Raw genomic sequence first — 27,567 nt, forward strand, 5'->3', positions numbered from 1 at the left:
AGTTTTGCGACTGTATTGTTATGCATGAAGGTTATTTAGTGTTTTTATTCCGATTTTTTTTTTTACATGGAAATTTTTTTGACATCGAAGTTTATTTTATTTTTTTACATCAAATTAAAAAAATTAACATACATAATTATTTTTTTGACATCGTATTTTTTTTTACATCGAATTTAATTATTTTTTACATAGAATTATTTTTTGACATCGAATTTTATTTTGATGACATTGTATTTTTTTTTTACATAGAATTTAAAAAAAAAATCGTATTTATATACCATGAATATTTTTACTAGATTCGATGTAAAAATATATATATATATATGTAAAAAAAAAAAATCGTAATAAAAACACAAAATAACCTTAGTTATGTTAATTTCTGTTGTCGTTGAATACAAATAAACACAACTGGTTATTGCCACATATATTCTATCACAAATACGCAATTAACTATAGCAACTTGTTTACAATTTATTTCCTCATTTCCACTGTCTAATGAATGAGCTATTCTCGGTCACGCTCCCATTTCTTACACCACGGCTCCCTCTGGCGGTCAAAGACAGAACTGCCATCTCAAACATGCAGTACGCGTTGTGTCCACTACGCGGCGCCAAACCCGGAAGTTCCGCAGAGCGAACACACACACACAAAGGAAGCAGCGCCTCCTCCTCCAGTTTGTGTGACAGCGGCCGCATCACAAACACACAAAAAACACACACAAAAATACATCTCTTTACTTCGGTTTTTGGACACGACGCCTTCACCTTCGCGTCGGGATCTTCCGGGCTCGCGGCATGTCGAAACAGCCCACGTCGGCGCGCTTCCGGAAAGTGGACGTGGACGAGTACGATGAGAACAAATTCGTGGACGAGGAGGACGGAGCGGAGAACCAGCTTGGTCCCGACGAGGCGGAGGTGGACGCGCTCATCAGACAATATCCTTTTGCGTTTGGACGAATCTGCGTGTGCGGAATAGAAAAGCTCTATTTGTGTTTATTAGCAATGCGTGAACTGTGGCCTAGATGTCGCTGTTTATTATGGTTGTAACTGTCTTTTTTTATTCCCGTAAAGACTTTTATTTTACGTAGTCTAGGGCCATTAGAGGACGTGAGTGTGTTGGTTGATTAATCACAGCGAATCGGCTAATTTAGTAATCGAGTATTTGTTATCTGAAGCTCCGAAACGCGCATGTGCAAAGAGAGGGAATCGGACGAAGCAGTGATTGCCTCAAAATCGCGCAAGGAACGTGTAAAAAATGTATGTTTCACAAAAAAAAACTACATGTTTTTTCATCAAATTTTTAAAAATGTCACCTGAGACTCACGGAACAAACACGGAATACGTACTGACAGATGCCATAATATTGATGATTTGCACGATTCTTTTGGTTACTAAATAATAAATAAATAAAAACTGAGACTACAGGAAAACTATTTGTCGTTTAATTTAGTTCAATTGCAATTTTTCTCTTCAGTCTTTTCAAAATTCAAACAAATAAAACAGAGTAAAACAAAATCAAGACTGAATTAAACAAAAAATAGACATAGACATTACAGACAGCCATTCACTCTCACTTTCATTCACCCGCGACCCCGAAAGGGAACAAGCGGTAGAAAATGGATGGATGTGAGTGAATTGGTTCAGGTTTGTACAATGTTTCCCAGTTACGGAAGAGACTCCGGCGCCCCCCAGAGTCTAAAACTCCTCCATCGTTTTAAAACAACCTGGGCAATACTGACATCGTTGCCTGTTGTACGATCATAAACATTTACACACATCTGCACTGTGCAAAAAGGACTGAATAAAGAAGAAATACAGTGTTTAAGTTATTTAAATTAAAATGATTTGTGTCGCCAAACTCATAAATCATAATCTACCCAAAATCTATGGAAAATCCTGGACTATTTATTATATTTTATCTACATTTTGCAACAAGAGATATGTGTTTTCATCTCAAAATGTACAATAAATTGACTGACTTTATTGCAACCAAATTGAATATACCGTATTTTCATAGTCTTGGCCAGGGTGCGACTTATACTTATATTTATACTTATATACTTATACTCCGGAGCGACTTATATGTGATATTATTTGTTATTTTCACATTTGCAACTGCATTTCATACTCCAGTGCGACTTATATATGTTTTTTTTCCTCTATTATGCATTTTTTGGCTGGTGCGACTTATAGTCCGGAAAATACGGTACACAGAAATTGGACGTATAACATAGATGATGTATAAATCGAGTATTTCTCAAACGTTTTTAAGCCTTAACCATTGCTGCACGGGGAGTTTGGTAGAAGCTTTGCACGCCGTTTTGAAGAACCCGCCGATCAACACGAAGAACCAGAACGTCAAGGTGGGAAACCGTCCTCAACGTGCATTTAGAAACCGTGAACGCCGCGACGTCTGAACCGCTCGTGCCTTTTCTTCTTTGCTTCTCCCGATTGTCCAGGACCGGGCGGAGGGTTTGGTGCTGAAGGTTCTCACGGCGTTCAAGAGCGGCGACATCGAGAGGGCGGTGCAGTCGCTGGACAAGAACAGCGTGGACCTGCTCATGAAGTACATCTACAAAGGCTTCGAGAAGCCGTCGGAAAACAGCAGCGCCGTTCTGCTGCAGTGGCACGAAAAGGTAACGGTTTTACAACTGTTTTAATGTGTTTTAATCTGCTAAATCCACTGCATTTCTTTAAGGTATGAACTATGAACTTGTCGTGATACTGATTACCGTATTTATAAGTCGCACCAGCCAAAAAATACATAATAGAGAAGAAAAAAACATATATAAGTTGCACTGGAGTATGAAATGCGGTTGCAAGTGTGAAAATAACAAATAATATCACATATAAGTCGCTCCGGAGTATAAGTATAAATATAAGTATAAGTCGCACCCCGGCCAAAACTATAAATTAAAAAAAACAGGTGCGACTTATAGTCCGGAAAATACGGTAAGTGCTTTCTCTGTTATCGTGTGGTCTGACAGTTCTGGTAAAGCTCGAGATCATTCTAAAACTTTTCAGGAAATGTCCAATATTGTCCTTTTTAAACGTTATTATTTTAAGCGTGTTTGAAGGAGTTTCTGGTTTTAATACAAGTGTTAGTGTCAAATGTGTTTCTATGACTTTGTAAAGGGCTTTAACAGCGTCGTTTTCTCATCTCAAACCTTCTGTGCCTCTTCAGCTCTAGCGTTTACGTCATTTACTGGTATGTTGACGTAACATATTAACAGTTATTCAGATAACTATAGCATAAAGAACATGCTAACAAGTTTACCAAAGCATCAGTTTTACCCCAAATCACTAAATCCATTGAATTATTCTTCCTCTGTGTCACTTCTAAACAACTCCACAAACTCCAGAGGTAGAGGAAGTGCAGATTCTTCTTCTACGTCGCTTAGAGCCTAGAGCGCCCTCTTGTGGTTAACAGTGTGAAAATAACGTTAAATATCACATATAAGTCGCTTTGGAAAATAAGGCAGCCAAAACTATGTAAAAAGATGCCACAAAATACGGTACTTTTACATTAGGGCTGCGACTAACAGTTATTTTAGTAGTCGACGAGTCAAACTGTTATTTCTATTGCACATTGAGACTTTTTACAGATCGTTATTTTAACGTTTTATGCGGATTGTCGGTTTAACTTCCCCCCCTCAGGCTTTGGCCGTGGGCGGCGTGGGCAGCATCGTCCGAGTTCTAACGGCACGGAAGACTGTCTGAACCCGAGCGCGCACCGCCGCACACGCCACAGAGACGCCACGAGCAGCGCCCGAACGTGCCCGCGACCAGACGGATACAAAGGCGACTGCCGAGTGCAAGTATAATCGATGAACGACTGCAGCGCATGATCACAGGGCGCTACAGGAAGCCTCCTCTCACTCAGCTACACCATTGGTTGTGCTTTTTAGTGTCGCTAATCCCCTCTTAGCTAAATGCACACGTTTGATTGCATTTTTGGCAATAACATTTACAGTTTATACATTTAAACGTTCATCGTCTCATTGGGCATTCCAATGAAATCACTGTGGAGGTGAAAACAAAACCAGACTGAATAAATATGCCGAAATGAGAAAAGGTAATTTATGTTAAAAATGATTAAAAATAAGTGTTATTACATACAATCCATAGTAAAGACACAGATTATGCATTGATTGACTTGTTATGGGAATCTTTGGTTTGGTGTGTCATGTTTTAGAACTTAAAATAATGTATTGATGTATTAAAAAGAGCACTTAAAACTTAAAGCCAAAGAAACCTATAAATGGGTTTAATGAAACAAGCATGGCTGAAGCTAAATACACCTCAGTTTTTGACGAGAGAACAATGTAAGGGCACGTGTTATGCTAAAAGGGCTTTTTCTCTCTTTTTAACCGCGTTCTAACGTTGTTCCTCATCAAAAACAGCTGAAGTTGCATTTTGCTTCAGTCACACATCCTGGATAGACGCTCTTCTCCCTCTGAGCGTCAGAAACACTCAAACACTAGCGCAACTGTGGCTACGTAGCATCTCTAAGAAAACATTCCAGTTGTTTATTGTTAAGCTGTGTAATTCCCTCTGCAGCCAGTAGATGGCGCCTAAACTCAGTGCCACAGGGAACAACAGATATATTTTTTTTAATATAATTTTTTTTTAGTTCTAAAACATGAGATGCCAAACTAGACTGAAAGACTGATAACAATACAAATAATGCATGATATCAAAAGAATGTTGAACCGTGACAGCTGTTTCCACATGGTTCTCATCCACGGTCCTCGTCTCTGATTGGACGGAAAGTGTCTATCCCTGGCAGTCTTTTAAAATGTAATTAATGTAAGTAATGGACGTGGACGATATTTACAAACATATATTTTAGTCGTATCCCGATAATAATATGATAAATTCAGCAGAACATTGATATTCTATTGATATTTTTAGTTTTGATATACTCGTCGAGGTTTAAGTGTCAGACAAATGTGAAAAGACAGTACATTTCACATTAAAAAAAAAAGAGTAAAAAAGTAACTGTTTATACCTCCTTTTCTTTTTCTTTTTTACAACATATTTTTTTGCAATTTTGTTTTACATCTGCTCTGTATGCAACATTAAAAATAAATAAATATAGAAATAATATACGTGACAAATTTAGCAGTTTTCATGGTTCTATATTTGGCCGACCTCTATTGGACCAAAGCTTTCACTGGTGGTTTTTTCCTTCTCGTAAAAGGCGTTTCTTTGGCTCTTCGGCCTCACTCACAGACGGGGGGATGGTGTCATCTCCCATCATGCATCTCTGCATTCACTTATTCATTCATCCTCGCGCTCTGGCCCAGATCACGAGCATTATTACCCATCAGCGGTCTAATCCCACCACTTTAGACCACTTTAGAGCCCACCAAACTGTCCCGAGCAGACGGAGACTGTAAATCATGTTGTATTTATGTGGGATTGTGCAGGAAAAAAGGATGAATTACAGTTGTCTTTTGGAGAATTAGAATAAAAAAAATACAGTAAAAAAGCTGATTCGAAAATGTGCAAAACCAGAAGCCGTTTGCTCTTTAATCTAATGTTTCTGTCCGTTTTATTTTCTCACATTTTGTACAATATATCAAAAATATATCTTCCATCTGACAGAAATATACTGTTTTTAAATTTAAACGTTTGATTTTTATGAACAATTTTTCATTTTCAGTTTAAATTAGCTTTGATTTGGTTTTGTCTCTTAAAGTTCTTTATTTTGACAAAGTAGGGCTAATGTTTTAAGGAATTCATATATTTGTGTTAATATAATGTGTATTCCAATAACAGCCTTATCACATATCGTTATAATTTCAAACATGTCACAGCCTTAAATGCTATAATATTGTTATCTGGATAATAAAAAGGTATTAGGATATTTATTTTTGTCAATATTGTCCACTTCTAAATTAAAATTGATTAGAGTCATTAGTCTTTGCCCATAATGTTGATAATGAGCATTAAACTGATTAAAACTAGGTCTTTATATTTCTTATTTGTCACTTTTGGAAGCATAAAAGTCAGTATTATTTTACATTTTCACCATTAAAAGTCTGAAATACAACGTCTGCCTCGTCGGAAAAGTGTTTGTTGCCAAATAACCGTTTCATGAAATATTGTATTAGTTAATATTAAACTTAAACATAACTGTGTACAAAAAAAACGTCTTTGGTTTTGCATCTTTAACTTGTGTTATCGGGCATTTAGATTGATGAATTGCTTTTGTGTTTTTGTGATTATCAAACTATTTAAACACAAATAATGGATAATATCACTGTTGTTATTGTTATTTTATGATATTCAAAATGAGAGCGCGTCGTCTGCAGAGGCCAAAACATGAACGTTCCAAGTAAAAGTACAAAGAAAAGTGCAGTAAAAATGTATTTCGGGGACAGTACCACTGAACAAAGAGCGACCGGTTTACACTTTGAGGTTATTCCTGTCGAAAGTGGAACGACGGAAGCGTAAAAAGATGAGCAAAAAGCCTCAAAAAGAACGCTTGATTTGTGATTTTTACTCGTGTGATAAATGCAGCCAGAGTATTTCTACTGCAGCCACGACTAGAATACTAGAATACTAGAATACTAATGTGTGGTGTGAGCTGCTGGTACAACTGCCTTATACGAGACGTGTTTTTTATGTCGTGCTTTTTGACAAATGACAATAAAATGTGAGATTGATGAACGTAAACGTGTGTGTTGTCGTGTTTGATGAGGCTTTTCTTCACCCAGTGACATAGACGTGTTCAAAAAACACACTTGTCGTCACAAAACATTCATCCGGCTCTAATTTAATGTCATTTTAAAGGTGCACTGTGTAACTTTTCTGACCGTGCGTGCCGTGTGATTATTTAAATAGCTCTCATCGACAATTCATCTGTTTACATTTGTATTTACATTCAGTCAAAGTCAAATTTTATTCTAACGTCTCATTTTATTGCGTTTTAGTTTATTTTTCTTCGTCTTTTTATGTCGCAGACGCAGTGGAATTACGCTGACACTGGCAATAAACATGTTTTTGGGACGTCACGTTATCAAATTTTTGTTTAGTTACAATTATTGTGATGAAAAACCTCAATATTTAACGATTATTCACGATTATTCACTGTGATTCGTGTAAAATCCCGTCCAACACGTTGCTATTTCTCAAGTTTGTTTGAGTTTTATGAAATTGAACTGACAAAATAAAGTAAATGTGACAAAAACAGACCGATAAAAAAGTGCCTCATATTTAAATTCGTTTTTTTTAACAATAGATTAAATTAAAACCACAAAATGTTACTTCTAAAATAGTTGCAATTATCGATTAACCAAATAATCTCGACATCCGCGATCAGTTTTGTGTCTGTTTTTAGGATTTTTTCAGATTTATTTTTTATTACAAAATGAATACATCACATACAACATCCCAATACATTAAGACAAACAACAGCTTATGTACAATCCATAAAAAATAAAGTACATCTTGGTTGGCGGATGGTGTTTTCGGCGTGTTAAAGTACAAACGTTGGGTTTTTACCACGTCACTTTCTTGTTCTTCAAGCACGTCCCAATAAGTTAAAAAAAATAGGTAGATGTAAAATACACGTTTAATTAAAAAAGACAGAACAAAAAAAACGTGGCGGTTTCCATGAACGGGGAATAAAATTTCATATAAATAATAAAGCGTAATGACAAAAGATTATTGAAGTCCGTACAGGCCGAAAGTGAGGTTTTAGTCCGTCCTCTTTTGAGTTTCAGCGTGAAATAGAAACCATGGCAACCGCAGTCTGAGCACTTCCCGCACTCGCACAGTCTCTTCCGGTTCATGTTTGCGTTTCGTTCGTCGGGACGGGACGAGATCTCCGGCTGCGACTGTGGGAAACGACGGCGCGTTCGGGGAAAATATGAAATAATATCTAACTTAACGGCACGATTTATTTATCAGATGTTGGGTCAGAATCAGGGCTGCACAGAACATAGCATTATTATAACGTAATAATCGTTATCGTGGCAAATTAAAACTTAATTTAGTCTGTTTTCTATCTGTTAAAGCGCCCCCTATAGGCTGGACGACTCATTGAACTAAAATACAGTTAAGATAAATATATTTAGAATTTTGTTAAAAATTATAAAAATGTCATCCCCGAATAGCACGTTTTTGAGGTTTATAATTTCACTTCCTGTTTGTAATTGATGACATCACACTAGGAAATTACCAAGAAAACACTGGGCAAAAACACCTCAATTTTTTTTGGTATTTGACAAATAAATATATATATTTATTTAATTGAATTAATGTTTAGAGAGTCAAAAAAGTTGTTTCTTTGTGTATATCTGCATAAACTATGACTGGAATGTGTGTACCTTGTGTGATGTCACTTCCTGTCATTTTCGACAGATTTTTCAAAGTTTTCTCCATAAATACCTGCTCGATTGATGTAAAACGATAATGTATATGTAAAACAGGTACAAATACACCAAATATTGTCAAAATTAGAAAATCATAAAAACCTGTCATAGGCACTTTAAGTTTGTATTTTGTCAGAGTTGGACTGGAATGCGATGAATGAGCATATTTATTTGAACTTAGCTTAAATTATTGTGTCAAAAAGTATATTCAAATGTTGATATGTGATTCTAAATTCTGGAACGGAGGCAAACGTGAAGTGGAACGATGTGATTTCAATCGAGAAACGGATTAACCACAGAATATCCCAAAATATGACAAATCAAGGGGGTTTTGTCAAATGAAAACCACTCAAATGGATCAGAGCCTGGTTTAAAAACGATTATTGCGGCACTATTGTATTTTACATTTGTTTATTTGATACGATTAGGACATTTTTGATGGAGGCAAAATCCTGATTGGTAGGTTTTACTGGACAAATACTCACAGAGGTGTTGAGCAATAATAGTAGACATGGTTTTTCATATTAACAACAGGAATATTACACACTTTACCACAAAAGTATAAAGCTCAAGTACAATTTTTAGCCAATTCTATATTCGTTTCCCTCCATTCTTTTGTCATAGAGCAAACTACTTGACATTTCTACCCTGGAAATGTAAAATAGCTGCTCTTTTCCTCTTTCCTAAACACCTAAAAGCCTCCGTTCCTGAATTTTGCCGTGTTTTAAAGGGTCCATAAAACGCACGCATCGCAGTCATTTCCCCAAAACGCGCAGCCCTCGTATCTCGTCCCATCCCCGATCGTTTGCGACGCGCGCCGTTCGCTCGCTCGCCACTCGCTCGCTCGTTTAAAGTGCTCTCTCAGTAGGGGTAGGCGGAGACGGCGATGTACACGATGAACGTGGTCTGATACTCGATGCCGCCGTCCTCGCTGTATGACAGGGCGCGCACCTTCATGCGATACGTGCGCGGCTCTCGCAGGGGTCTGGTGGTGAACAGGACGCCCTTCATGTTCTCGTCCCTCAAGGCGAACGGCAGCGCGGCGTCCTCGTCCACGGCCAAGAAGGTGGTCCTGGGGTGCATGACGCCGTCCTGGGTGTAGGCCACGAGGCGGATCAGGTCCTGGTGGGCCGCGATCCCGAACGGCAGGGACAGCAGCTTGTACTCCAGCGCGTACGGGCTCAGCGCGCACTCCAGGTCGTTCGGGGGGCAGTTTTTCAGACAGAACCTGCAACGCCGGCGACAGTTTGGGGTCACGCAGGGTCAAGACATTGTGGGAATGCGTTTAAACACGAGGTCCAGGTCAGGTTTATTCTCATCAGCTGAAAGGACAATAGACGATCCCCTTTGGACCCTTTTCTCAATATGTAGATAATATGTGAGAGTGCTATGATTTATGACTTTTATTCTTATTGTGATACAGATATTTACTGTAACTTCATTGAATTGAGAAACTAGAATTTATACTTGATTCTCTAAAAACAATGTCCAGATGCCTTTTGGTCGAATGAGGGATTACGCTGACAACAATGTCATATTTACCCATCCCGAGTACATGGTATGGTTCAACATTTGATCATGAAATAATCTAGGCCCCGCCCTCCAGCTGAAATAGTCATCCTGCTCTAAAATGTTGTGAACCCATCATTGTTATAAACTTAGTATTGAAGTATATATAAGACAAAGGTGTAGATGTGGTTTACCCTGTGGCGGCGTCTCGCAGGTAGTTTGGCGGGCAGGGCGTGTCTATGCACTGGTAACTCCCTCTCATGTTGAAGCACATGCGGTTGGCTCCACACTGGATGTTCTGCTCCAGACACTCGTCTATGTCTGCAGACAGAAGACACTTCTGTTGGTAGAATATAATATAATATAATATAATATAACAGAGTGCAAAGGTTCAAACCTTGACATGTTTTCCCATTGGTCATGAGTCGATACCCGGCAGGACAGTTACACCGGTGACTGCCCGGAGTGTTCATGCACTCGTGCTGACACGTGTCCCTCATCTCACACTCATTTATGTCTGTGGAGGTTAAAACAGACAAAGACACACAACATGACAAAAGCTGTATTCTACAGAGGTTTTACATGAAAAGCATTATTTTCACGTCCTCTCTGGTATAATTACCTACACAACGACCCCTGCTGAACACAAACCCTTGTTGACAAGAGCCCTGCAGTGTGGCTGGCACACTCCTCTGGCCCCTGTGGGCAGCTCCATAGGAGTGGTAGCTCTGAGAGGCCACGTTGTGGTAGAGCTGCTGAAAGGAGCTGGGCTGGGCCAAGCTTTGAGACGAGCGGTAGCCGTAAGAGTAGCTCTCGTAGCTGGGCCGCAGACGCTCCAGCCCCACACAGGACTTGCCGTCCCCCAGCAGGTGTTGCCCTGGTGGGCACGTGCACTTGAAGCTGCCCGGGGTGTTGATGCACTGGTGTGCACAGGGCGGAGGAGGCCGCTCACACTCATTTATATCTGCCCTCAGCACAAAGACAGGCCAGCACCAAGAAATATAGTGCAAGACGAAGCAAAACGATATGGAAAAGTAGAGAAGAGTTTTGAGGTGGAAGAATAAAGAGGTGCAGGCCCAGACAAAGAGTGAAAGGAGAAAAAGGGCAAACGTCAATGATCCCACGATACAACAATACATTCTCATGTCCCTAAGACAGAAATGTATTGGACAAATGTGAAATAATTCTCATTGGGAGATTTTATCTATGATTTATAATAAAAAAATAACCTGAAAATCTGCTCATTGTAAGTTCACCATCAAATCATATTCAATTTGATTATATGTTTAACATTTATATTTGGTATTTAATCCATTGCAGTATATAAGCACAGGAAGAGGATAAATAAAGCTGATGTTAGCATTCAATTAATAATGTGAATGATGCCAGTGGGAAACATCTCAAAGAAAGAGCCAGAACAAAGTCAAAGAAAAGAGTGAGGAAAGTTTGAACATGAGAAACAGTGTTGGTGCTGGTCTGTGTCTCTCTAAACATGAGCACGAGGTCAGGCCATGCACTAAACCTCAAATAAGCACAAGCAGATGCTTCACAGTGAGATCAGTTAGTCAGTGACCCTTTAATGCCATAGAAAACCCACAGTGTTAACTCTAAACAGAAATAACTGTTTAAAGAAGACTTTAGACTTAGAGAGAACATAAGGCGCCTGCATTACTGGCAATATGTATGTTCTTATGTAAAAGCAGAGAAATACACACTGTATATGCTTTTCTCCCTCTGTGATGTGTAAATATGTGTAAACATACCGACACAGGGGCGTCCCACTCCCTGAGACCTGTACCCCCGAGGGCAGGTGCAGTGGTAGCTGCCTCTGGTGTTCTCACAGATCTGGTTGTATCTGCACTGGTGAGTGCCGTCGCTGCACTCATTCATGTCTAGACACAACAACAGAGTCATAAATATGATGTTTTAATTAGTGCTGGGCTCGTTAACAAGCCTTAACATAATGTTTAATAACCTTTCATGCAACATGTGATCAATTCAAATTCAAGCATGCAATTAATCACGATCACACATTTGAATTGCTGCCCCGGTACTTTGAATGTCACGCAGTATAAAGAAGTACTGACCTATACACGTGCCGTTGCCCCCTTTGGTCATGCCTCGAGGACACAGGTCGATGCACGTGTAACCGCCTCGAGTGTTTTTACACTGTTGATCCGAGCGACACACTCTCTGCCGACATTCATTTATATCTGGGATCAAACATATTCTGTGTGTCAGTTATAACAATTACGGTAAATAGTAAAAGTATAACATGAATGGAACCATGTTGTTTTACCGATGCAGCGTCTGTTCCTGAGCTGGTATCCCGGCTCACAGGCGCAGCGGTAACTGCCAATGGTGTTCAGACAGTGCTGGTGACACGGGTGGGAGTCCTGACATTCATTCACATCTGACCAATCACGCAAAGTCACAAGTTACTTTCAATGGCATAAAACTAAGAGTGAGGTGGTGAAAATACAAACGGTGTATGTTTACTTTACCTGTACAGCTAAGGCCATCCACTGTTCTCCTGAAGCCCCGCCCACATCTCATCACACACCGATACGAGCCAATCGTGTTCTCGCAGTCTTGTCCGTCATGGCACACGCTTCCACCCAACGAGCATTCGTCTATGTCTGCGGACGAGACGCACGTGTTACCTCCATGTGATTAAAAGTGCTTTGGAATCAAAACTCTGCGCGACCCTTTACCCTGGCACGTCTTCCCGTCGGCGGAGATGGTCAGACCCCGGGGGCAGGAGCAGTAGTACGTGCCCATGGCGTTGTGGCAGGTGTGGGAACAAGGCTGGCCCACCTCGCACTCGTTCTCATCTGAAACATGTCAACATCGTCTTCGTCAAACATGTACAAGAGACAGCGACTTTGCACAAATGTGAGGCCCCAATCACCTGCGCAGTAGGGCCCGGCGGACACCAACGAGAAGCCCTGCGGACACTGGTTACTGCGGTCACCTGCAAAAGACGAGGAGAACGTTTAAATCATCCAGCAGCGAAAGGGAATGACACAAAACAAACTGAATCATGAGCCGAACCCTGTGGCTGCACCATATGTAGTACACGTGTCATTTTGTGATTCTGTAATGATCTGTTTGTTGATCATTCTGCAATCGTAACCATGACAGTCCACTATAAAACAGTCATTTTAGTCGTAGTTGATAATTGTACCGTATTTTCCGGACTATAAGTCGCACCTTTTTTCATAGTTTTGGCCGGGGTGCGACTTATACTTATATTTATACTTACTTACTTACTTATACTCCGGAGCGACTTGTATGTGATATTATTTGTTATTTTCACACTTGCAACCGCATTTCATACTCCAGTGCAACTTATTATTATTTTTCTTCTCTATTATGCATTTTTTGGCTGGTGCGACTTACAGTCCTATAACCCTAACCGTAACCCTAACCTTAACCCGGCGCGGTCTAAAACAGCGCTAAAACGTGGTCAAATAGCGGCGCAGTTTCAGGAGCCGCGGCACGCGGCCAGCACAAAAATAACATGACAGTTTCGGCCGCGCGCCGCGGCTCTGCAGACACTCCCCTTTTTTAATGATTTTCATCTATAATACTTATTGATTAATACTTTACTAATCATTTTCTATCTAGAAGGCGTCACTCACGATATTTCAACCTTTATTTGGTTATTCAAAAACAATTCTGCCTGACTAGTCGACTACTGGCTGCAGAGGGAATTACACAGTTTAAGAAACCTTTTCCAGTGCATTTCAAGCTGGCCTCTCACTTCCTGATCGCGATTAGACGTTAGTAATTCACAGATCGAGTCTACCGATGATTTATGGACTTAAAAAGATTCTCAGAGCCATAGATCGAGAAAATCATCAGTTGTCTAGTGTTTTTGGCCTGTAGGCTTAATTAGACAGGGCAGCTTCATGGTGAAATGGGGATGAGAGAAGGGAGGACATACAGTAAACTGAGGAAGCCGGGATTCAAACTCACAACACTGCACATGTGCTGCCGCTTTAACCACTCGCCCACCGTGCAGCACGAGAGAGGACTTTCTAACCAAGATTCAAGTCAGTTTGGCATAACATGTGTCCTTTAAAGTTCTTTACATCTTTCTCCTGTAATTGTTTTGGTTACTCCTCCCACTGTGAGTATGATTATGATGTTAATTGTTTTATTGAATATGGGACAGAGCACGGCCATGTGTTAGTCCAACATGAGTCTACAACTGACAAAAGCTTTGTGTTGACCATATTAAATGATTCGAACATATGTTTTCTTCAGATCTGTTTACGTTTTTCCAATGTTTGTGTTAGAAAATACCAGATTATGTGCATAATTTAATGTTTATGAATCAGAAGTTACGCCCAGACAGATACTCATGTTTGACCAGTAGTTTCCCACTGTGCGCTTTGACCTCTGACCCCACGCTCACCCCTTTGAGATCAGGTCGGGCGTTCTCGAGGAGGAACGCTTCTGCAAATGCCACGCCGTTCTCTTGTACCGTATTTTCCGCACTATAAAGCGCACTGGATTACAAGGCGCACTGTCAATGAATGGTCTATTTTTTATAATTTTTCATATATAAGGCGCACTGGAATATAAGGAGCATCAGGCGAAACAAAACGTGTACCACACAAAATCGCTTTGAGGTCAGTAAGCACAACCAGAATTAATCCATATATAAGGCGCACTGGATTATAAGTAAGGTGCACTGTTGTTGAGAAAATTTAAGGCTTTTAAGTGCGCCTTATAGTGCGGAGAATACGGTAATCACGAGTCTCACCTTTAGCTATAGAAGCCTGGATCCTGAAGACCAGCAGTTCGTCCAGCGGGTGGTAAAAGGCCCCGACGGCCTCCGCGTGCAGCGTCTCCACCAGATACGGCATCTTCCCCCTGGACGCGTCGTAGGTGATGCTGTGGTTCCACGAGTACGGAACACTCTCCCCGTCTACGCTGAACATGCGGGTGGACTGAGCGTAAAGCTGCTCGGGGCCCGTCTGGATGTAGTCCTCAGTGTAGTCCTGAAAAACGAAAACAATAGAGTATAACTGATGATTGGCTTTTTAAAGGAGACGTCTTGTACAATTATCGATCTTTTAAACATGTTATAATGGTTTTCCCCTCAGCATTGTATTCGGTAGATAAGATAAGATAAGCTTTTTTTTTCCACAATGGGGAAATTCCACTGTTGCAACACAGATTAGGCACAGAAGTATACTAATAAAGAAACAAATAATTATAAAAAAAACTCTTATAAAAATCTTATAATAAAATACTCTTATTAAAAAACTCTTATAATAAAATACTCTTATAAAAAAACTCTTATAAAAACCCTTATAAAAAAGCTCTTATATTCTTAATAAAAAATAAAAATAACACTCTTATTTACAGCTGTTACATGTTATGTGTGTTTGTTTAATCCTTCACTGTTCCCTGCACCGCTCTGTACTTACTTATTTTCAAATATTATCACTTCGTCAAACATAAACGGTTCAAAAACAAGTCAGCAGCAGAAAAGGAAGTCCTGCCTAAGTACTTTTACATTGCGGTTTGGAATGATAGTTTATTAGTAGATTGCAGAAAAAAAAGGACGAGCGTCGTCTTCAAACACGTTTTTAAAGTGTCCGTACCTTGATGCTTATGTCAGCGTTTGACGGCAGCTGAAGAATGTGGCCGTTCACGACGATGTCCAGCAGCAGAGCCCCGTCTGAATCCATCCCCCTGGCAACGTGGGTCATCCTCAAAATCTCCCCTGAAAGCATTACATTCAAGTCACATTTGTTTGGGACACATTGATGTAGTAAGGACTCGCAATGCACATTTTAAACACAGAAATGGGAACTGGAAAGCTGAGACAATAATCCTAAACATTACACAACATTCTTTAGTTTTTATGACATTTATCTACAGGTTTCTCCATAAAACTGTGCCATATTTTCATGTGTCTCGGACATAAACTCCTGCAATGGGGACAATAAATGGATCTCTTTGGAATGCCCTTTTGGTGGTAGCAAAAAATAACTATCACATAGAAATGGATGTCGCAAAATGAACTATGAAGGACTATGGCTAAAATAACAATAGAGATTTAAAAAAACGTTTAAAAAATCTATTAAAATTGTACATATTCAGCACAAACTGGTGAAAGTGGGTCATGACAGGCTTTGGGGGATTTATACTTGTTACAATCACTTTATTTTATAGTTTTTTAAAATAGTTTTATAATAGTTTTCTTTGTGTTTCTTCATGTTTCATACAATAAATAAGAAAACATGGTACATTTTGTTACTTAGAAGATCCTATTGCCAGAATAATTTGCTGTTTGTGTAATTTACCGGTAAATTGTGTGTTTGGTTCTGTTGTGATTGATTGTGTTGCTCTAGTTTTAGTTTTTCAGTCAGTTTGCTCTGTTTTTGAAAAAAAAAATTTTTTTAAACCTGTAACATGTTTTTAAGTCAATTTGTTCTGTTTTTTTAATTTTTACTTTTTTTAAACCTGTAGCAAGTTTTTAAGTCAATTTGTTCTGTTTTTTTAATTTTTCCTTTTTTTAAACCTGTAGCAAGTTTTTAAGTAAATTTGCAATTTTTTTGTTTGTTTTTTTAACCTGTAGCAAGTGTTTAAGTCAGTTTGCTCTGTTTTTATTTTTATTGTTTTTACCTGTAGCAAATTCCACTTGCGTCTCTCGCCTGAAGACGCCTCCGGTCAGCGAGTAGCCGTTCACCGCTTCTCCGACCTCATCGGCGGCGGTCCAGTAGATCGGGTTGAGTATGGACACAAGCTTCCGCATGGCAGGGCCTTCGGTTTAACACGACATCAGCTCAAAATGATCGCCGACACTGGAGCCGTACGATATCGTTTCGAGCGTATTGTGACTCACCTAACGTCCGCGGTATGTTGGAAATCGTGGCGTCGATCACTTTGCCTCCGGTTCCATGATCAGAGATGGAGGCGTTGAGTATCGCGATGCCAAATTCTATATCGTTGATGTTTCCTATGACGCTGCCACGAGCCTTTTGGGGCCCACCTATCAACGAGTTTAAATAAAATCTGTGTTAGCAGACGCACATTTGTCGCTAATTGTGATTATTCAGGTCACAGTTTGATCATAAGAACTTAAACATAACAATTGTGGGAGTTTTAGACGTTTCAATTCAACCTTTACTCCAAAAATGTACAGTTATTTTATGTTTTCTCGCTTAAGTTTGATTTCATAGTCATAGTGAATAAAAGTACCGTATTTTCCGGACAATAAGTCGCACCTTTTTTCATAGTTTTGGCCGGGGTGCGACTTATGTGATATTATTAGTTATGTTCACATTGACAACCACAAGAGGGCGCTCTAGGCTCTAAGCGACGCAGAAGAAGAATCTAGTGATTTGGGGTAAAACTGATGCTTTGGTAAACTTGTTAGCATGTTCTTTATGCTATAGTTATCTGAATAACTGTTAATATGTTACGTTAACATACCAAACACTTACCACAGTTCTGTCTGTGCGTCATGTAGCTGAAGGTGTTAGCGTTAGCATACGTACACCTATTCACCATGTTCTCTAATCTGTTATTATTTTAAATTGCATTTCAAGATTAAATGCATTTTTTGGCTGGTGCGACTTATACTCCGGAGCGACTTATACTCCGGAAAATACGGTAAATGAAAAATTTTGGTATTTTTGATCAATGATCGTAAATTATTGTGACAGTTTAATCTCACGACCTTCATAATATTATAATTTGATTTCAGTTCACAGATATCCTTGAAAAGCTTCCCACAGACACGTCTCACCGGGGCAGGCTTGAGCGTTGCACCGCGACAGCTGGGAGGAGTCTCCGGGACACGGGCGCCCGCTGTGAGAGGGGGCGGGGTCGTTACAGAGCCGCTCCCTCGTCCTCTCGCCGCCGCCGCACGACACGGAGCACCCGCCCCACGGCTGCCACGCCCCCCAGTTTCCGGCCACTGCAGAACGCACACGGCAAGGTCAGGTTTGAGGCTCAGGGGCGGCATACAACGAGTAGAAGTTACAGGTAAATGATGTTTTGAAGATGCGCAATGTTGAAGTACGTCGGTGTAATCCCTCATTTGTCCAGGCGTGTTCCATTGTAGAAAAAGCTTCAGTTGTAGTCATCTGGACTCAGTTAGAAAAAATAGACGTTTCGACTCTCATCCAAGAGTCATTGTCAATAACAGAATTTAGATCGAGAACTCCGATATTAATACTGTTCTGTGGTAAGACCCGCCCATTGGGAGGAGCCTTCCTGAAGTAGAAAGAGTTGTTTGTTTCAACAGAAACTCCCCCTTTGTATCTACCGAGCTAGCCTATTCAGAATCTTAATGGGCTATTAGAATCTATGTCTATCGCTTCCTCTTTTTCCAGCCTTTGTAAACAGTCTATCACTTTCTTCTTGTAGCCACTGGTCGGATCTCTTTTCAAGCGCTCGTATGTGGTCGTGTCCTCGAGGAGGGTGTGGACTTTGGCTTCGTAATCAGCTGCGTTGAGAATCACAGTGCAACGTCCCTTGTCTGCTGGGAGGATGTTGATACTATGATCTTTTTCTAGTGCTGAAAGTGCTTTACTCTCTTCAGCTGTGATATTTGAAGGCGGTGGTTTGGCACTCTTCAGGGTCGCTGTGACACGTAACCTCAGGTCTGCAGCCTCCGATTCAGTCATTTTGTTGTTTCTAATTGCAGTTTCAGTGGCTGTGATGTAGTCCTCTGTAGGGATGTGTTTCGAGGTGACAGAAAAGTTGAGCCCTTTAGAGAGCACCTCCTTTTCTGCCTGTGTCAGAACACGATCTGATAGGTTCTTAATCCAATTGTTTTTGCTGGTCGCTAATTTGTCTGTCTCAGTCCTAATGTCTAGCTCGACCTCACCTGCATTCTTTTTGTTCAAAGGAATGTTGAACTTATTGACTTATTTTTAGACAACACGAAGTCCCTGTTTATTTTAAACCAGGAAACACTTTAAGACAAAAACTGGTTCACCCAAAGGACAAGTTGCCGACTCAAAAACAGAGCAATGTAGTTTATTCGATCCAATGCAGTGAAGAAAGTTGTAAAGAACGTTACATAGGTGAGACGAAACAGCCTCTACACAAGAGGCTTTATCAGCACAGAAGAAATACAAGTTCAGGACCACAGAGCGCCGTGCATCTCCATCTTGAAGCCTCTAATCACTCGTTTGAAGACGGTGAGGTGAAGGTTTTAAGCAGGGAGAAAAGATGGTTTGAAAGAGGAGTCAAGGAAGCAATTTTTGTTAAAAAAGAAAGACCTTCTTTAAACAGAAATGGAGGGCTAAGGTTTAATCTTCCTGTTATTTATAATGGGTTACTGAACCCCTGGAAAGGTAGAGGACCAGGACAAGGACATTCGGATGCTAATCAGGTACTCAGGGTGGTTGAGCCAGGGTCTCACAAAGACAAAGAGGATTCTAATAGCCCATTAAAATTCTGAATAGGCTAGCTCGGTAGATACAAGGGGGGAGTTTCTGTTGAAACAAACAACTCTTTCTACTTCAGGAAGGCTCCTCCCAATGGGCGGGTCTTACCACAGAACAGTATTAATATCGGAGTTCTCGATGAACACACCCCAACTCTATACAACAACAACAACAACAACAACACAACAACGAACAATACCTCGTGCACTTGGATGCCAACTGCCATAAAAAACTACAACGACAACAGTTTGGATATTACGGCAACATAGAGGAACGCCTCGGTCCGTATGACGGGGAAGAAGAAGAGGAAGCGTGACCTGGTCGGTGACGATATGAACAGCGGGGAGGACTCCCCTGGAGCCACTGATCCTGTGCAGCGTAGGGCGTCTTCTTGCTCGTCTATGGAGGGCTCTCTCAGTGAGGAGCAGGGCGGGGGGGTTGCAGATGTCGGGGATGTGAGTTCAGAGTGTAAGGTGTTCATAAAGCTCGCGCAGGATAATGCGTCCTTTAAGGGGTGGGATCCGATGGCGTTGACAAGGAGCCTGACTGTAGCTGTGGGAGTGGTCAAGCATGCGAGTGTCCTTAGGGATGGCTCGCTGCTGGTCGTGTGCAAGGACGTGGCTCAGCAAAGGAAGGCGATTGAAGCTAAGTGTCTGGGTGGGAAGGACATTCTTGTGTCTGATGCTGTAAGAGGCACGGTCAGGGGAGTTATAGTAGGCGTCCCTACGACGACATCTGTAGATGACATAAAGGAGAATTTGACTGGAGCTAAGGTGGTGGATGCTAGGCGGTTGAAGATGACCCGGGATGGGGTAAGGTGTGACAGCCTGTCGATAATGATTAGATTTGAAGGTGGGATCCTGCCTCGTGTGGTGTGCGTTGGGTACATGCGCTATGGCGTACGCCCATATGTTCTGCCGCCCCTGCGTTGCTTCAAGTGCCAGCGCTTTGGGCATATTGCAGCGGTCTGTAGAGGGAAGCAGAAGTGTGGTAAATGTGCAGGAGACCACGAGTATGGGAAGTGTGACGACGGAGCAAAACTCAAGTGCTGTAACTGTGGGGGAGAGCATAGCTCTGCCTACGGGGGATGCGTGTTCAGCAAGAGGGCTGCGGAGGTGCAAAAAGTTAGAGCCTCTCAAGGCATATCCTACGCGGATGCGGTCAAGAAGGTGTCTGGTAGTCAGGTGACGGTGGATGCAGTGGGGGCTGCCAGTGCTGCTGGTGTCCTAGGCGACAGGGGAGGGGGCAGCGTTGCCCGCAGCCAGGGGGAGGTCCCCACTGGGATGCCCGTGAGTGTGGCTTCCACGGGCAGAGGCCCTGTGGGTGCGGAGGATGTACTGGTTGTGAAGAGGAAAGATTTCTTCCTCTTTATAGTGGAAGTGATTAACTGTACTGGGCAAACCAAGAAGAGATCCGAAAAGACTAAGATCATCGCTAAGGCTGCAGGGAAGTACTTTGGAGCTGGGGGCCCCGAGTGGACGGAGATAGAGGATGCGCTGCGGGAGGGCGCCCTGCCCCATTCTGGCAGTGGGAGTGGGGGGGCTCCCGATGCGCCGTCAGGTTCCGGGGGCTCATAATGGCGGTGGTTGTCTTGCAATGGAATGCGCGTAGTCTTCGTGCTAATGGCCAGGAATTTAAGCATTTTGTCTCTACCTTGTTGAACAAGCCTCACGTTATGTGCGTGCAGGAGACTTGGTTACGACCTAGGTGGGGTTTTGGGATACAAGGGTATGTGTGTGTTAGGAATGATAGGGAGCAGGGTAGAGGCGGAGGTGTGGCTGTGTTTGTCCGAGATGACCTAAATTACGTTGTTGTCAGTGTGAGTAAAGCGCCGGAGGCCCTGGCGGTGAGGGTCTGGCTGGGTGGTGAAGCTGTTACTGTGGTTAACCTTTATAATCCGTGTGGTGAGTTAACGTTAGAGTCCTTACATAGTATCGGTAAGGATGTTCGGGGAAAGGCCGTGTGGTGTGGGGATTTTAATGCGCATAGCGCTTTGTGGGGCGGTAGTGGTACCGATAGGTGTGGGCAGGTGGTAGAGGGTTTTATCAATCAAAGGGAGTTGGTTTGTCTGAATGATGGGGGTGGGACCCGCTATGATATGGGGACCGGTGCGGAAAGTGCAATAGATCTTACACTTGTGTCCAAGGAGTTAGCTGGTGTTTGTAGTTGGGAGGTTCTTGGTAATCTTTCTTTTGGTAGCGATCACTATCTAGTCCGCACCGTGATTGGCTTTGGGAGCTGTGTGGTCAGGGGGACGAGGATCCAGAGGTGGCAGTTGGCAAGGGCGAACTGGGGGGCTTTCCTGAGGAAAGCTGATGATGGTTCTAGGGTTCTGCAGGAAGGAGGATTGACTCAGGTGGATGATCTCAATAGTGCAATTGTCTCGCTCATCACGCAGTCAGCGGTAGGCACGATTCCTAAGAGTGGTGGTAGTGGACATAGGAAGCGGGTGCCGTGGTGGACTGAAGCATGTGGTCATGCTGTTAGGGCGAGAAATGCGGCGTTTCGCCGGCTAAGGGTTGCCCACACTGAGGGTGCCCTCATTGACTACAAGAGGGCCCGCGCTGTTGTGCGGAAAACTGTGAGAACGGCCAAGAGTGCCTATTGGAGGCGGTATTGTTCCAAAATTGGGAGAGAAACGCGTCTCGGGGATGTTTGGGGGATGATTAAGCGGATGCGTGGGGTTGAGCGCCGTCGTGGGACCCCGGTCCTAATACTGAATGGTGTTGAAGCAGTCAGCGACGTTGACAAAGCTGAACTGTTGGACAGCACCTTTGTGTCGGTGCACAGCTCTGACAATCTCTCACCTGCGGAAAGGCACTACAGGGAGAGTACTTTGGCCCAGAATTCTGAGCTGATTGGGCACCAGCCTTCGACTCAAGATGACCTTGACCTTCCGTTTAGTTTGTTTGAGCTAAGGAGAGCACTTTCTAAGGCGAAACAGACAGCCCCGGGTAAAGATGAGGTGTGCTATGACATGCTCTCTCATTTGACTGATGACACGCTTGGGCTAGTCCTGGGTCTTTTCAACCGTGTTTGGGATTCAGGTTGTGTTCCATCTGCGTGGAAACAGTCTACGGTGGTGCCGGTTCTGAAGCCGGGTAGGCCAGCGTCTGACCCTTCAAGTTATAGGCCGATTGCCTTGACGTCGCAGCTCGGGAAAACGATGGAGCGCATGGTTACCGAGCGGTTGGATTACTTCTTGGAGAGTCAGGGTTTGCTTCCCGCGCACCAGAGTGGTTTCCGTAGGGGCAGGAACACCATGGATTCCGTGTTGTGTTTGGAATCTGATATCCAGCTGGCCAGGGCTCAGAAAGAAAAGGTTATTGCGGTGCTCTTTGATGTGGAGAAGGCGTACGATATGGTTTGGAAGGATGGGCTCCTCATTAAGCTGCGGAAGTGTGGTGTGAAGGGTAAACTGTTTAACTGGGTCCGGAGCTTTCTGTCTGGCCGGCGTATCCAAACCAGAGTGGGCGCTGCTTACTCTGGGGTCTATGGGGTGGAGAATGGGATCCCGCAGGGGAGTGTGTGTAGCCCTATCTTGTTCAATGTTATGATTAAGGACATCTTTGACGACGTGGATGGGTCTGTTGGGAGGAGCCTTTATGCTGACGATGGCGCTCTATGGGTGAGAGGGAGGAATCTCCGGTTTTACGAGGCGAAACTGCAAAGGGCAATACAGCAGGTGGAGCAGTGGACCCTGAAGTGGGGGTTTAAACTGTCCGTACGGAAGTCTCAAGTGATCTGTTTCTTCAATGGACATAGGGACGTCTCCCTTCGACTGCATGGGCAGGTGCTCGAACAGGTCAGGGAGGTGAGGTTCTTGGGGGTCACCTTTGACGAGAGGCTTAGTTGGCGTCGGCACATTGATGAGGTCAGTGGTAAATGCAAAAGGGTGAATAACTTGCTTCGTTGTCTATCCGGCCAGGACTGGGGGGCCAGCAGAAGGTCGCTCCTGGGTATTTATCGGGCCGTCATGAGGGCGGCTATTGATTATGGCTGTATAGCCTACATGTCTGCGGCTGAGACTAACTTAAAGAAGCTTGATGTGGAGCAAGCCCAGGCCTTGCGCATCTGCTGTAGGGCTTTTAGGACCTCCCCTGTCTCGGCGCTGCAGGTTGAGTTGGGGGAATTGCCGTTACGGCTCCGGAGGCTAGAACTTCTGTTGGCTTACTGGGTGAATGTGCAAGGTCATACGAGCTCTCACCCGGTGAGGGACTTTCTCAGGGTTGATGGGGGGCAGAGTGAGGCTGGCGGTATGATTTTCAGCCAGGTAGGAAATGCGAAGGCGCGGCTTGCGGGGGTTGGTGATCTGCGTGTGAGCCCGTCGGTGGCTTTGTCTGCTATAGCTCCGTGGAAGTTTGTCCCGGCTCCTGTTGATGTTAGCTTGCATGGCAAGCTTAGAGGAGTCGCTGGGAGGGCACCGCAGTTTGCCGTTCAAGCGCTCATCGATAAGCACTCAGGTGATGTGTTTATTTATACCGACGGGTCTAGGGATCCTGAGAGTGGGCGTACTGGCGCCGCTTATTTTGTGCCTGACCTGGGGCTAGCGGTCAAGAAGAGGTTGACAGATCGCCTTTCTGTTTTCACGTCGGAACTTATAGCGATACGGTTGGCGTTGGAATGGGCGGAATCTGCTTTGCAGTGTTGCGGCATTGTGGTGGCCTCTGACAGCCTTTCTGCATTGCAAAGCATTAAATCTGGGAAATCGGATTGCAGACAGGATGTGTTGAATGGCATCTTCTGTCTGATGCTCTCCCTGTCCAGGAAGGATGTGAGGGTTTCCTTCATTTGGGTCCCTGCGCATGTGGGGGTGGATGGTAACGAAATGGCTGATGCACTGGCTAAACGTTCCCTTCGGCGGCCATCAATTGATGTGGCGGTTGAGTTAAGCAAATCTGAAATCAAGCCTGTTATCAAGAGTCATGTGGTCGGCCTTTGGCAGGAATTTTGGAGCCACTGTGTTACTGGACGGCATCTCTATCACATACAGGGTAGTGTGGGTCCTTGCGGGTCTATGGGCAGGAACGCGTGGGAGGAAAGGGCCTTCGCCCGCATGAGGATTGGCCATACTGGACTCAATTGGTCACTGAGTAGGATAGGCAAACATCCGACCGGTCTGTGTGGTCACTGTCGGGTGCCAGAGACTGTCGAGCATGTGCTGATTTGCTGTGAGGCTTATGATAGGGAAAGGGCCGGGTTGGCCTTGTGGTTTCGGAATAATGGGCGGGAGTTCAATCTGCGGAACGTTCTGGCGATCCAGTCACAGGGTTTGTGTCAGGCTGTGGTTGCTTACTTATGTAGCACAGGGCTGGGTAAACGTTTATAGAGGTGGGGGGTGTTGGAGACTGAGCCGAGGATGAGGAGCAAGAGGATGTTCTAACGCGCTTGGACTTCATGGGCCTAGAAACGCCAAAGTGATGGAAGAAGGACTTCTAAAGGATAAAACGACAAAGACGTCCCATGACCTCATGGGCTTTGTAAAACAACAAAGACGTCCCATGATCTCATGGGCTTTGTACTTCCAAAGCACCGAACGTCAAAGAGGGCGAGGAAGGTGAAGAAGAGTCTCCCTGGAATAAAGCCGGTTGGTCTCTGACACAACAACTATTCTAGTCACAAAAACACATCATGACCTCATGGGCTTTGTAACGCCAAAGCGATGGGAGGAGTACTTTTACGGACTACGACAGAGTCTGAGGACTACGAAACGTCTGAGGAATAAAGTCTGGCGGTAATGCAACACTCGGATGCCAACCGCCATAAAACAACAACAACAACAACAACATAAATTCTTTTATTGACAATGACTTGGATGAGAGTCGAAACGTTTATTTTTTCAAACTGAGTCCAGATGACTACAACTGAAGCTTTTTCTACAATGTTGAAGTACATTGTTTATTGTAAAAAAAAAAATGGCATAAAAGGGCATAAAGCGATTTCTCTGTACTTTAGTGGTTAATTTTACAGACATTTCACATTTGTCTTGTAATTAAACGTCGACTAACACGTTTACAGACATGTTTTAACACATTTCTGTTGGAAAGATCGATTTGGTTCTAAATTGAGCTTATTTTAGCCCGGAAGTGGACTTGGTTTAGTCCTGATCTAGTCGAGGTTTAGTTTCGAGTTTAATGCTGATTTAGTCCCAATTTTGATGTGGTGAATTATTATTATTATCATTATTATTATTCATTTCAATTGTGTGTTATTCACGTTAACATAAATTACCATCACAATCGAAAAGGAGCGAAGAGAAGAAACAAATCGTATAAATATCTGTCCTTTTCTTGAGATTTCATACAAAACAAAACAAAACAAAAACACAAAAAAAAACAAAAGATGGTTCTGAACATATTTTGTTTTACGTTTCACATACACTGTTTTACATTTACAACATGCCACACTTCAAGTATTCTCTGGTAATTTAGTTTGTAAATTACATCTAAAATATGTCTGTGGCACTAATTAAAGCACATAAAAAGGGGGGAACAATAGGTCAGAGGGGACTTTCTTCTGTCCCAAGTGTGTAGCGTATACTGTGGTGCTTTGAGGTCTTATCATTATCATCATTATCATCGTATATTGAAATACGGTGGACGATACGACGCACTCACCGGGGCAGTTGGCTGTGTTGCACTTGTGTATCTGCAAGTCGGCCCCCGCGCAGGCTCGCCCCCCGCTGGCCGCTCTGGGACTGTCGCACGTCCTGTAGCGCCGCGTCTGACCGCCGTTGCACGTCTTGCTGCAGCTGCCCCACGAGCTCCACAAGCCCCAGTTACCGTGGACTGTTGCCCCGCGGTCAGAGAGAGGTTTAATGCAGACACAATTACACAGAGATAGAACTGTCATATTTCAATAACTATGTTCAATTAGAGCCGCAACGAACCATTATTTTGGTAGTGATTAGTGAACTAGTCGAATCATTATTGTACTAGTTTTATTATTAAAGTATTATTTTACTTAACACTGTCCTTTTTAAATACATTATCAACCAAATAAAGGTTAAAATAAGGTGACTGAAAACTTGTAGAAAGTAAATATTTATGAATAAAGTGTATATATTTGTCCTTTTTTGACATTTTGATTTTAATAATGCCACAGTCTTAGATGTGCTGTCAGTTAGTTGTAATATTTTGTAGATATTTCAGTTGGTTGTCAGTTAATTTGTTTTGCCTTTCAATTATTGCTGTGGTGAACCCTGTGGGCCACCATAGTTTTATAGTTAAGCTAAGAATGAACTTACAATGATCAAAAAACATTTAATTTTAATAGTCGACTAGTCACGATTAGTCAGTTAATTGTTGTGTCATATTGTGTTTTTATACACTTTTTATTACACAACACGTTTTATAATTCAAATAAATATGATTTGCCCTAATTTACTAATCAAACTGGGCCAAAATAAAGCTTAACAGACTAAACGAGGCTAACTTAAACGTTCTGTCAGATGGAGAAGCTTCGTGTTATTGGGACATATTTAGTTTCTTGTTAAATGTATTATAATGATCAGTCCTTTTGTGTTGAATGGCATCTTCTGTCTGATGCTCTCCCTGTCCAGGAAGGATATGAGGGTTTCCTTCATTTGGGTGTTGTAAAACAACAAAGACGTCCCATGACCTCATGGGCTTTGTACTTCCAAAGCAATGGAATAAGATTTTTTAAGGACTACGACAAAGTCTGAGGGGAGGAAGAACTTCTATAGGATACAATGATAGGCATCTCATGACCTCTTGGGCTTTGTCAAAGCACTGGAGGTCAAAGCACTGGAAGAACAACTTTTAGGACTACGACAAAGTCTGGGGAATAAAGTCTGGCGGTAATGCGACACTCGGATGCCAACCGCCATAAAACAACAATAACAACAACAACAACAACAACATCCTTTTGTGACATATTCTGTCATTTTTTGTGACATATTCTGTTGTTGTTGTTGTTGTTGTTTTATGGCGGTTGGCATCCGAGTGTTGCATTACCGCCAGACTTTATTCCTCAGACGTTTCGTAGTCCTCAGACTCTGTCGTAGTCCGTAAAAGTACTCCTTCCATTGCTTTGGTGTTACAAAGCCCATGAGGTCATGATATGTCTTTGTGACCGGCTTTATTCCAGGGAGACTCTTCTTCATCTTCCTCTCCTTCTTTGACGTTCGGTGCTTCCACCGTACAGCTTTATTCTTCAGGCTTCATTCTATAGGCTTTAATATTTCCACTGATGTCGCCGCTTGGTAGCCGTGCGTCTACGAGATTGGGC

General features: G+C 42.6%; 2 protein-coding genes across 3 annotated transcripts in view; one reads left to right on the plus strand and one right to left on the minus strand.

Annotated features, from left to right (window-relative positions):
* The first annotated feature begins 676 nt into the window (after positions 1-676).
* Positions 677-4,212, plus strand: arpc5b (actin related protein 2/3 complex, subunit 5B). 2 transcript variants are annotated; one of them, XM_072439079.1, is made up of 4 exons: positions 677-934; positions 2,290-2,362; positions 2,459-2,635; positions 3,657-4,212. In XM_072439079.1, exons 1-4 carry the CDS (start codon positions 795-797, stop codon positions 3,717-3,719), a joined length of 453 nt encoding a protein of 150 aa, XP_072295180.1. In that variant the 5' UTR covers positions 677-794; the 3' UTR covers positions 3,720-4,212. The 2 variants fall into 2 exon arrangements, with proteins under 2 accessions (XP_072295180.1, XP_072295179.1); XM_072439078.1 differs by having other exon boundaries at positions 680-923; positions 2,279-2,362.
* A 3,190-nt stretch (positions 4,213-7,402) lies between these two features.
* The window catches only part of hmcn1 (hemicentin 1), a 117,801-nt gene continuing 97,636 nt past the window's right edge, over positions 7,403-27,567 (minus strand). Inside the window, exons 92-107 of the mRNA XM_072439080.1 lie at positions 25,935-26,105; positions 17,667-17,837; positions 16,761-16,907; positions 16,541-16,678; positions 15,514-15,635; positions 14,667-14,904; positions 12,804-12,866; positions 12,607-12,726; positions 12,397-12,531; positions 12,192-12,305; positions 11,980-12,105; positions 11,656-11,784; positions 10,515-10,856; positions 10,290-10,409; positions 10,087-10,213; positions 7,403-9,611 (exon numbers count right to left, since the gene is read on the minus strand). Coding sequence (XP_072295181.1) covers positions 9,245-9,611; positions 10,087-10,213; positions 10,290-10,409; positions 10,515-10,856; positions 11,656-11,784; positions 11,980-12,105; positions 12,192-12,305; positions 12,397-12,531; positions 12,607-12,726; positions 12,804-12,866; positions 14,667-14,904; positions 15,514-15,635; positions 16,541-16,678; positions 16,761-16,907; positions 17,667-17,837; positions 25,935-26,105 — 2,630 coding nt within the window. The 3' untranslated portion in view covers positions 7,403-9,244. The remainder of the gene's footprint in view (positions 9,612-10,086; positions 10,214-10,289; positions 10,410-10,514; positions 10,857-11,655; positions 11,785-11,979; positions 12,106-12,191; positions 12,306-12,396; positions 12,532-12,606; positions 12,727-12,803; positions 12,867-14,666; positions 14,905-15,513; positions 15,636-16,540; positions 16,679-16,760; positions 16,908-17,666; positions 17,838-25,934; positions 26,106-27,567) is intronic.

The sequence above is a fragment of the Eucyclogobius newberryi genome, unplaced genomic scaffold (assembly GCF_026437365.1).
Source record: "Eucyclogobius newberryi isolate DKJ021-1_F unplaced genomic scaffold, fEucNew1.0.hap1 SCAF_9, whole genome shotgun sequence".
Classification (NCBI taxonomy): domain Eukaryota; kingdom Metazoa; phylum Chordata; class Actinopteri; order Gobiiformes; family Gobiidae; genus Eucyclogobius; species Eucyclogobius newberryi.